General features: G+C 39.3%; 1 protein-coding gene across 1 annotated transcript in view; it reads left to right on the top strand.

Moving 5' to 3' along the window:
• c1d (C1D nuclear receptor corepressor) overlaps positions 1–7,584 on the top strand; it is a 21,057-nt gene extending 13,473 nt beyond the window's left edge. The window contains exon 4 of the mRNA XM_020530128.2: positions 5,964–7,584. Within this exon, the coding sequence (XP_020385717.1) occupies positions 5,964–6,125 (162 nt within the window). The 3' untranslated portion in view covers positions 6,126–7,584. The remainder of the gene's footprint in view (positions 1–5,963) is intronic.
• The last annotated feature ends 4,516 nt before the right edge of the window (positions 7,585–12,100 follow it).

Here is a 12,100-nt window from a genome sequence, read left to right as displayed (position 1 = left end):
TCCTCTCCACCTATCTTCTCCTTTATCCATCTTCTATCCGCCTCCCCCTCTCTCCCTATTTATTTCAGAATCCCCTTCCCCTCCCCCATTTCTGAAGAAGGGTCTAGACCAGAAACGTCAGCCTTCCTGCTCCTCTGATTCTGCTTGGCCTGCTGTGTTCATCCAGCTCTCGCCAGCTCTTCAGTCAAATAAGTCCGATTCTTATCCAACTTGTGAAGTCAGCAGTTTTCAGTGAGATTTATCCAACAAAATCAAGGCTAGCACTTCATTTTTAAATTGGAAATTCTGTACAGCACAATCTAATATTTTTGAGCAGCTTTCTCTTTTTTTGTTTGCTATGATTTCTTATGGTAAACAGCATTTTTCTGTTCTTTGGGGTCTGGGTGCCATGGCAGGGCTGGCGTTTGTTGTCCGTCACTAATTTCAATTGAATTGAGTGGTTTGCTCAGCCATTTCAGAGGGCAGCTAAAAGTCAACCACATTGCTGTGGGTCTGGAGTCACAGGCAGGCCAGATCATATAAGGATGTCAGATTTCCTTCCCTAAAACACAAGTGAGCTAGATGGGTTTTTACAACATTCCACAATGGTTTCAAGGTCACCATGTCTGAGACTAGCTTTTAATTCTGACTTATTAAATTCAAATTGCACCCTGCTAGGATTTGACCCTGTTTCCCCAGAGCATTAACTTGGGTCTCTGGATTACTATAACAGTAAAATTACTACTCTGCCACCATACCATTTTAAATTATGGAGAATAAGTAAATATCAGTAAGGAGCTAGGTGTTATTCATACTAATGTTTTTTAAAGTAACAAACCACTTGCTGAGGAAAGGAGGAGGACTTTGCAAGTAGTCTTCTCAATCTACCAATCATTGTGTAGGTTGGACCTCATTTGCAAGTGACTGAAACTTTAGGTTTATGGACGAGTTATTAATGTAACAAAATTCTAAACGTACTTGTTACGTATAAAGAGAAACTGGACTAAACGATGCTAGTGTGTTCAAGTATTCACCTTTGCAAGAGTAGGATGCCCCTATCTGCATGAAGCTCTAATGTCAGTTTCATGAGGCAGTGCTATTGTGCTGTTCTGCTCGAAGCATCAGCTCTTTGCTGTCATGAGGTATATGATAATAAGGTGAATAGTATTCTTCCAATGCATTTTATTGCTTTAGAAATTCTGGATATATTGCATATTACATTGGCTTCATATTGATCTAAACTAGATTTATTTCTAGTTGCATCCTGTTAATCTGCTACAGATTAAGATTTAGGGTGGTGAGGATTAAGGCACAGTCTCTAATTCCTCAGAGTACATATTTTTGGTTATTAACCAGGAGCACAGTGACCAGCATGTGCCAGGGTACCTGCTGTTAGCAATAATGGGATGGTTTGAACTAAAGCTATGGTTTGTTTCTGTGGCCTTTTACTTTCTCCATGTAATACCTCTGACTCTCTTTCCCCTTGTCAAATGAAGTTCTGAAATTTGTAGCTGGAGCCATGTTTGTGTTCTGGTTTGAATGCCAATTTTGCTTGTCTAGAGATTGTAAAACTACCAATGCCTTCTGAACTTGCCAAGCAATGACTCCAAGTCAGAGGCATTTGCATGGAGGAAGTAAAAGGCCACAGAAACAAACTATAGCTTTAGTTCAAACCATCCAATTATTGCTGACAGCAGGTATCCTGGCACACACTGGTTACTGTGCTCCTGGTTAATAAAATCTTGTCAAAAGCAAAATACTGCAGAAGCTGAAAAGCGGTTTGTTTTTTGTTATATAAAGAAAAGTAGCAGGTCTGGAAGTGTCTGTGGAGTGAGAAGCAGAGGTATCATTGAACAATCCAGAAGAAAGGTTATCGACCTGCAGACCAGCAATAAGTGATCTGTGGTAATCATTTTATTTGTACCTAGACTTCAGAAAGGCATTTAACAGTGTTTGCAGTGGTGGGCTATGGCTAACTCAAAACCTAAGGATTGAGGATATATCTTGGAAATTAATTTAATCATTTAAAAAATAATACCTGGGTGGTTATATTTGTGAGTTTTGAGTAGTGTTTCAGATCAACATTAGATCAAACCTTTGGTTTACATTCTTAAATTCCTGAATTGAAGTCAATGTAAACTAGTCAAATAGGAACATGGTATGGCCATTCAGCCCTTAAGCCTGCCTCCACATTCCATATGATCATGGCCCAGGCCTCAATTTCTTTCATGCCAGCTCCTCATAGTCCTCACCACCTTGAGATTTCAAAAAAATCGTCTACCTCCTCTTGAAATACTTTCCGTGATCTAGCTTCCACAACTCTCTGGGATAGTGAATTTCAGACATTCATTACCACCTGGGAGAAGAAATTCTTTTGCATCTCAGTTTTAAATGAGTGACCTCTAACTCTATAGCTATGTTCCCTAGTTCAAGATTCCCTCACTAACAGTAACATCATCTCAGCAGCGTCCCTGTCAAACCTCCTCAGGATTTTGTATGTTTCAATAGGATTCCCTTCACTCTTCTGAACTCTAATGAATAAAAGTACAGCCTTGTTAGCTGTTCTCGATTAGCGAACCTCTTCATCACTAGGCTGATCCCTGGGGATCTCTTTTTGAACTGGTTCCAATGCCAGTATATCCTTTTTAAAACAGAGACCCAAACTGTGCACAGTGTTCCAAATGCAGCCTCACCAACACACAGTTGTAACAAGACTTGTCTATTTTTCAACTCCAAACTCCTAGCTAAAATTCCATTTGCCTCCTTAATTACTTGCTGCAGCTCCATGCTAACTGTGTTTAATGCACAAGAACACCCAGACAACCCTCGGCATTTTTAGTGTCTCTCCATTTATATAATCTATGTTTTGATTCTTCTTACCAAAGTGCATGACCCCTCACTTTCCTAGATTAAACTCCATCTGCCAAATTTTTGCCTGCTCAAAAGACCCATTTATATCCCCTTATACATTCCTTACGTCCTCATCAAAATATGCCTTCCCACCTATTTTTCTATTGTAAGCAAATTTGGAGATATTACACCTCCAAAGTCATTTAACATAGATATATGAGACACTAGGGCTGATCTTTGTGGTACTCCACTAGTTATGTCTTTCTGACCTGAAAATGGCCCACTGATCTTGAGTGTTAACCAGTCCTCAATCCATGATTATGCCCAATATTTTGAGTTCTTGTCTTGTGCAATCCCTGTTACATGGCACCTTATCAAATGCCATCTTAAAATCCAAATACATTACAAGTACTGGTTCCCTTTTTTTGTTAACTTTCCTTGTTATGCATATGAAACAGAATTATTAAAATTTGGAGCAGTAGATCAAAAAATACAAAATGGATGAGCCAAGATATCTGCTTTAGTAGATGAAGGTCGATGCTTGTAAGTATAAAGTGCTATACGTAGGAGGAACAAATGCAGTAAACTCCCTTCAGAACAGCATTCGGGACAATTCTACACCCCAAGGACTACAGTGGTTCAAGAATGTGGCTCACCACCACCACATACCTGAGGGTAGTTAGGGAAGGGCAATAAATACTGGTCTAGCCAGTGGTGCTCGCGTTTCGTTGAATGAAGTTTTTAAAAATGAGTTGCGTGTTAATGATGTTGGAAAAGTGACAATGTCTGTCTGCTTTTCATGATAGAAAACAATTTTATGGGTTTACCTTTCTCCTGTTAAACTAATATACAAAAATGGAGCAAGGATAGATGTTCAATGTAATATTTGGGAGTTTCACATTGATATTTGAAATAATTCATATACACTGTCCAAAAATATGGAGTAGACTAAGTAGCAGAGTTCAAAAAAAATCACTTATTTAAGAAACTTTGTTAGAGGGGGGAAAAGACTTTTTTGGACACTTGACATCATAAATTCAAAAATTCACTCTTTTTTTTTAAATTTTTGTAATGACTGTGTAATTTAAGCCTGCCAGGTGTTTCAAAATTTCAACCAGAGTTGTCATGAAATGTTTTTTTGTCTGTGTTTTGAGAGTGTAGCTCCCTGAGGGTGAGGCAGATAAGATAAATAGAACAAGGAAGACTTATAGAATCTGTGGCAGCTTCAGCATTTTGCACAGTTATTCCTAATTTTCAAGTGAAACTTTGGAACAGTTTGCTCATCTCAGTTTCTTAATTCTTGATGCCCTTCGTAAGATGAAAACCATGCTGTGAATGATTTACTGGTACAACATAAGCCATAATTACTACTTATTCCAGATGCAACTTTCTCACTCCCTCGTATATTTATTTCCTCACTGTAAAGTATCTAGTTCAGCACTTAGGCTGAAAGCTTTTTTGGCATCCGCTATGCTCGTCCTGACCTGTCCAAATGACATTTTCATCTGGTTTTCATCGCTTTAAGACAATGTGTCTCTTGATGAATATTTCAAATCCTACTTTCTTTCCTTTTCAAAAGAACTGAAGTCAAAACTACAACCAATCTGCCTGGAATTTAACAATTCCTTTGCTGTTCCAAACCTAATGCTCAAGCATCTATGCGATGAGACAGAACCACTCCATTTGTGCCTAATGTGTTCAGAGGCTATGCATAACTAATTTATAAATTGTTTTGTTGTAGATTATCGCGCTAAAACGTGTCCATTTTACTTTAACAGTTCAACTATAGCTTAACCTATTATAACGTATCTAGTCAACAATAAATAACAACAGGAATTCTGAAGAAGTCTAATTCTTGCTGGTTCAGAAGTTCATTGGAACTCTGTTTCAGCTACAATTATATATCATCTGTCAAGTTTGCCTCAAAGTCACCACTAGATTTGCTGCCACTTTTGATTTGCTCTGTGATGGCTTTGTTTAATTTTGTCAACTGTGATGGGCCTTTTTCTGCCCTGTGATTTTTGAACTTTGCGGCATTTAATTTCCTCCTGAAGGTGGAGGTTGCCCCTGAGCTTGAGGTGGGTGTGGATTTTTGGTGTGTTTGTAACAAAATCCGAGATTTTGAAATTGCTGTGGTTGATCTGAATTGCCCACATCACTGCTGGATATGGGAGATTTATGGGACGGAGGTAGAGAAACAAAAGCAATTTAGTCAGGAATTTAGGGAAATGTTGGAGATTGATTTATCTCCCAAAGAATTATTTATCCAAATCACACTTTTGATAATTTTTGTGCACATTGTCTTTTCATGGTTCCGGAGCATAAATCTTCATGAAGATGTTGGGGGAGGGGTGGAAGGGTGTGGGAATGTCTGTGCATTTTGTTATTCAAATTGAAATTTGGCCTCTGTTTCTGTTGGCAATGAATAACTATTCTTACTTCTGGAGTGGAATTTTTAGAATATGAAATGCACACAGCTTTGCAGTGTGAAGTAATTCCTAGCTCAGAATATTTGCAAAAGCCTTGAGCTTGCTCCAAGTGGTTAAATGCTGAAGTATCAATTTTTTTTTTGTAGCTTCTCTTCATGCAGATGACTTGGGGTATTAAGTGCATAGAGTAATGAACAAAAGATGGAAATTATTAATGAAATGGAGGGTTAAGATGATTGTAAAGTGAGCAAAGCTTAAGTGGTTTTTTTCTTTGCTTAAGTTAATACTTTTTGAAATGCTTTTGCCCTTATTTATAGTTAATGGTCTTATTATAACTTGGATTTGGATCAAAATTAAGACATGACCTCAGGAACACAAGTGTACAGTGGGTTTCTGCTTTCCTTCTCTTACCACATTGATATTCATGTGGACAATATGTATAAAATTAGATTGGATTTAATGCAATAGAGACTTTAAAATGGTGTAGACACATTGAAGTTCATTTTAAAATGTATATAATTGAAAGGAAAACACTGTCCAATTCTCACGATATGGGCAGTGAATGCAGTGCTTGTTCACATGTATAAATCTTCAGAAGGGTGGTTGGATCCATTTGAGTAATCCCTCCTTGAGTCTTCCTTGATCTAACAGCAATGTCTCCAATTCAGTAAAACACCTTTTTTTTTCTCCTGAATTTTATTGCAGGAGCGGATAAGAACCTACATGAACAAAGTGAAAGAAATAACAGACCATCAGAAGGCGTCAAGACTGGATAAGGGAGTGGCCTCGCGCTTTGTCCGACATGCACTGTGGGAGGCAAAGCCAGAAGGACGGTCAAAAACGCCATCCAAATCCCCCCATCATTGAAAATGCAAGAAAGAAAAATCAGCATTGTCAGAATAAATGAGGAGGAACTTTGGGAACTTTCTCTATCATGCCACTGGGTGTCAGTAATGTTTAACAACATTTAAAGCTGTTTCTTGTTTTTAAAAATCCAAAAAAGAAGCTACATACTAAATCTAAATGGATCAGATTTTTCTTTGAATTGACAAGAAAGCTGGTCACTGCAGGCATGAGCAATATTGTTCTTCAAGTGTGACAATTCACAACTTTTAATTTAAAGAAACTTTAAATTTTTTTAAAGTACCTATGTCCTTTTGTATGGAGTTGATCTCATTACTAAGATTATCATGTTTTACTTTTTTTAATGGAAGATTGTTTCCAATATGATATGAGTACTTCAGTACATTCTGCGATGGTTTGACGGGCAACCTGGGAAATGTACGCTCTCCCTGCTTTAAGTGGTATCACCCTCATCCAACCCCCAACCCTTTTTTGTTGGATAAAGAGCCAAATCATTTCTGATTTTAGTGAATACAAGAAACTCCACAGGTCTGGCAGAATCTGTGGAGAGAGAGAGAAAAAGAATTAATGTTTTGAGAGCTGAGGTTCTGACCACGTGTCATGTCGCACTCAACGTTGATTCTATTCCTCTCCGTAGCTGGAGCCAAACCTCCTGAGTTTCTCCAGCATTTTGTTTTTCTCACTTCTCCCAAATCCCTTGCTTTTATTTAAAATAAACTTTAGCAATTCATATGTGACACATATTTGAACAGTCATCTCCCTCTAGAGCTTGTGGTCTGAAAACCTCTTTATTTAATTACCAACTCGATCGTGTTTTAATGTATATGTCATATGTCCCTTTTAGGCTGAGACCTGGATTCAAGTCCCAACATCTCATGAGCAGGTTGGTTAGAAACATCAAGGCATCTGATATTTTCCTGATGACGGAAATGGCATAGACAGTCCTGAATGTGGCCATTTGGTGTTCTGATTTGTATCAGACCTCTGGGGTGTTTACATTTGTTTATTTGAGAAACAACAGGTTCCATTTATAATAGTGGTACTGCAGAAGTGGGTTAATGGAAGTGACTTGGATTTGCTTGGTGTGTGCTAGAATGGGCTTGATCATCACCCAATTGACTGCCTTAAAATCTGCTTTTGTGTCCTTCTTGCTACAAGTGGCCAGCAGCTTGATTGACGCCTTCAAAAATGAAGTTCTTTACATCCAAACAGGAAGAGGCCATTCAGTCCCTCAAGTCTGTTCCTGGCATCCAACAAGATTATGGTTATGTATTATCCTTAGCTAGTATAAAGATTAGTCATGTCAGGTTCAAGGATGATTGAGTGAGCAAGCATACTTTTTTTGTGGGAGAGATTTCTTCACTTTTGAGCAAATATGTGATTTCCAACTTTTCTCTCTTGAATGGCCTGGAAAAAAATCTCTACCCTATCATTCCCTTTATTCTAATAAACCTGAAATCAATCACTGCTTAGCCTTCTCTTTACAGTGACCACACCCTTATTTGTGTAATGTCTCCATGATCCAAGTCTCGAAATGCTGGTAACATTTCAGTGAGTTTGCACTCTTTGCAAAATCACTTTTTCATTTCAAATGTGCAGTGTCCAGAACTATATTCAGAACTCCAGATAGAATCTAACCAAAGCTTTTTATATTTGAAGACAAACTTGCTCCCCTTTATACTGTAGCCCTATGGGTATTGAAGTGAATATTCCTTTAATTTTTTTGATTATTTATACTTGACTATAATTTTAATGATTTGAGGGCACTGACTCGAATCTTTTCGAACCTCTTTTTTTTTCAAATTTCGGCACACTTGGTTTATCTCATTACCAAGAGTTCCATCCCTTTCTGTAACTTACTTCTGAGAGTTGTACTGTGAAATTTCTGCATTTAAATGTTAAAGACCCTGACAGGGTAGATGCTATGATGCTGTTTCCTGTGTTGGAGAGTGTGGAACTAGAGGCCACTGTCTTAGCTGAAGGGCTCAGCTATTTAGGAATAACACTGAGAAATTTCTTCATTTAGACATTGCAGATCTTTGAAATTCTCCACCTTGCAGAGCCATGGATGTTCAGTCATTGAGTGCAGTGAAAATGGAGATAGTGCACAGGAATGAAGGGATAATATAAGAAAGCGAAATCCATGTAGAAGATTAACTATGTTTATATTGAATGGAGGGGCTCACTGACCAACTCCAGCTACCACTTGTTTATGTTCCTATGTAATAGTGTAGCATTTTTTAAATAATATCCTTAAGTATTTCAAAGCTACATCGTTTTTAGGAAGTTATTCCGTCAGCACTGTGAGCAATCCAAACTGATAGCACAGCACTGAACTGAAATTGCATCCTGTACATGATGTTATGGGGGTACAGCTATTCGTGATTTTGCATCACCCTTGAGAGTAGTTTCATTATAGGTAGAAAAATTACTACCCATTTATTTGTTTTCAGCACTAACTACCTTGTTATATAAAGTATTTTGGGAACCAGGTGCAAACATTCATTTGTAGCTGCCTGCATAGTTACTGGTGAATCAATGAAAGGACCCTCCAAAACATGAAGAGGCAGAGCCCTGTGACTAAAACAGTACCTGTCTCCTGCAGGGTGGTCACTTTCCCAGCTGGAAGAATGGAGCCAACACTGAGGAGCTGCTCAGGAGCTGAGCATCTGCCACCATGAGCAAATCAAGTACAGGCGACCTCCAACCATTTTAAAAAATGTGACAGATTAATGTCACTGAATACTGGAGAGTTCATCTTCCAAAAATGTGCTGACTGTAACTTGGGGATTGAATTTGTAGCGTTGTTATTCAGGAAAGCGCAAAAGGAGACTGTTTGGCCCATCGTGTCACTATCGTCTCTCCAAGTGAGCAATTTACTTAAAACTACTCTCCTGCCACCACTTCATAACCCAGCCCATCTGTTCTTTTACAAAAAAGTTTCAAGTTTAATTCCCTTTTGAATGGATTGATTGAATTTGCCTCAACCACACTCTAGGGCAGTGCTTCCTAGACCCTAACTACTGCCAGGACAGTAAAATTTGCCATCCTTGTATGATCCAGTCTACTCATAAGAACTAGGAGCAGGAGTAGGCCATCTGGCCCCTCGAGCCTGCCCCGCCATTTAATAAGATCATGGCTGATCTTTGAGACGCAGCTCCACTTACCTGCCCGCTCACCATAACCCTTAATTCCTTTACTGTTCAAAAATTTATCTAGCCTTGCCATAAACACATTCAGCGAGGTAGCTTCAACCGCTTCACTGGGCAGGGAATTCCACAGATTCACAACCCTTTGGGTGAACAAGTTTCTCCTGACCTCAGTCCGACATCTGCTTCCCTTTATTTTGAGGCGACGCCCTCTAGTCCTAGTTTCACCTGCTAGTGGAAACAACCTCCCTGCCTCCACGTTATCTATTCCCTTCATAATCTTATGTTTCTGTAAGATCTCCCCTCATCTTCTGAATTCCAATGAGTATAAGCCCAGTCTACTCAGTCTCCCCTCATAATCCAACCCTCAACTCTGGAATCAACCGAGTGAATCTCCTCTGCACCCCCTCCAGTGCTAGTATATCCCTTCTCAAGTAAGGAGACCAAAACTGCACACAGTACTCCAGGTGTGGCCTCACCAGGACCCTATACAGCTGCAGCATAGCCTCCCTGTTTTTAAACTCCATCCCTTAAGCAATGGCAGACAAAATTCCATTTGCCTTTTTAATCACGTGCTGCACCTGCAATCCCACCTTCCGTGATTCATACTTGAGTGACTCTGCCATTCAACTAGATTACAGCTGATCTATCCACACACCCCTTTTATCTTAAAAATCAACAAATCTATTGATCAGGCTATAGACTGGAATGGAATGTCTTTGGCAAATATTCTAATTTGTTTGCAGGTCTGGCAGCATCTGAAGAAAAAATTGAGTTAACGTTTTGGGTCCGGTGACCCTTCTTCAGAATTTTTGTTCCTGATTTACAGCATCTACACTTCTTTTCAGTTTCTAATTTGTTTGCAGTTGCATTTCACTATATACAAGTAAATTTTTATTTTAAATCAGTACTTGTCCTTAAAACATTTGTAATAATCAGTGCTATGGTTTTGGAAGTTTGCTTTATTTTTTATTTTCATGTTGCACTTAATGCTTATGTTGCCATCCTACTAACACTCTACTTTATGGAGTTGATCTGTTCTTTCCCAAAGAGGACGAAAATTTAAGGTTTGCAAATGTTGCAAAGTAATAAGGAGCAAACCAGTAAGTGTCTACATGAATTTATCACTACAAAAACGCTCCCCAGAATGTGACACTAGGAAAAGTGTAAGTAAATATAAATTTGGCTTGGTGGGCTTACATTTTTCCAAAGTTTTCAGGATCATTTTGAATTTAGGTGCCCATGTTGTCTTGCAAGCTCCTCTGTGCAGCCACTTAGCAGGAGAATCTAAATAAAACTACTGTGCATGTTTAGAATCTGAAATAAAAAGAAGAAATGCCAGAAATTCGGCAGCATTTGTGGGAAGAGAAACAGTTAAATGTTTTGATCCCAAAGCTGACTTCATAAACATTCCTGTACCTGTGCAGCTTGGAGCATGTTGCTCTAACCTTAGCATGTACGGTGTAACAATAAACTGTTTAATAGTAGCCTAAGTCGTCTGAGCTTGTCTCAAAACCTGGTGATCATAAAATATAGGAACAGAATTAAGCAATTGATATGTTTCTCAACCCCATTCTCCTGTCTTCTCCCCATAACCCTTGATCTTACTAATCAGTAAGGCAGAACCTACGTTAAGATTTGATCCAACACTAATGTTGATTATTGGCTGTGATAACTGACTTACAACAAACACTCATCCACCTGCTGCTTACTGTGGAATTTCTGGGTTGTAGCCATGTGCCTCGGCTCTTTCAGACGTTGTTGAGGTGATGCAGTTCTCAATATTTTTGTTGACACACACCCTGCCTTGCTTGGGAGTATTCACTATTGTACATAATGTTCTATCAGTGCATGTAACGCAGAGAAGTTCTTTTATAAGCCTCTGCTGGATATCACCCTCCTGTGTGTGAAACAGAGCGAAGTCCTCAGCATTTCTTAATTCATTCTTGCTGCTTCCACCCAACAATGGCTGGTAGACAATTAAATACTTGAATAGAAACTGCTGTCTTTTACACACCCTTCTGTTTACTTCTTATCTAAATGGGCTGTTTTCACCAATGCACGCAGATTAACCACTGTGATACTTAGAGTTCGTAGAGTGGGAGCAGGCCATTCAGCCCATCAAGTCCACACTGCTTCTCCCTCCATCCCCCTACCCTGTCATTCCCATGGCTGATCCACCTAGCCTGCACATCCTTGGACACTTTTATGGGCAAGTCTACCTAACCTGTACATCTTTGTGTGAGGAAACCCGCACAGACACAGGGAGAATGTGCAAACTTCACGTAGGCTGTCACCTGAGGATGGAATTGAACCCAGGTCCCTGGCACTGTGAGGGCAACTGTACTAATCACTGTGCCACCATGCCACCATTTTCAGTTGTGAGAATTTCAGGTTTTTACAGATGAAATGTGAGAAGTCCGCTGACTGTTCATTCTTTCACAAGGAATGTTGTAGGGTTTGCAGAAAATGTTTCCCTCAAATATGAAATTTGCACAATCTGCAGGGCTGGGCAAAGAAAGGGGAAGGACAGCCGGAGAGAATCTCCACATAAATCAGTGAGTGTGTTTGCTGGGAGCATTAATGCTAGCTCGTCATACACCATTTCCTTTCAGCAGTGAATGCTCATGACAATCGGTGATCCTTTCAAAGCCTGCCTATGATCAATAGGGGCATATTCAATGGCAGTGATGCAAATAGTCTGTCAGCTGAGGTAAACAGTGCATGCACCATAAGAATGTTTTAAAATTGTGGTAATGAAATACCAATTTTTCAAGAGGGCAAGTCCTTCAGCCCACCTGCCTTTCCCCTCCCCCAACACCACTCAAA

The sequence above is a fragment of the Rhincodon typus genome, chromosome 9 (assembly GCF_021869965.1).
Source record: "Rhincodon typus isolate 14 chromosome 9, sRhiTyp1.1, whole genome shotgun sequence".
Lineage (NCBI taxonomy): Eukaryota > Metazoa > Chordata > Chondrichthyes > Orectolobiformes > Rhincodontidae > Rhincodon > Rhincodon typus.
The sequence above is the reverse complement of the archived record's forward strand: the minus strand, read 5'-3'. Positions and strand labels throughout refer to the sequence as shown.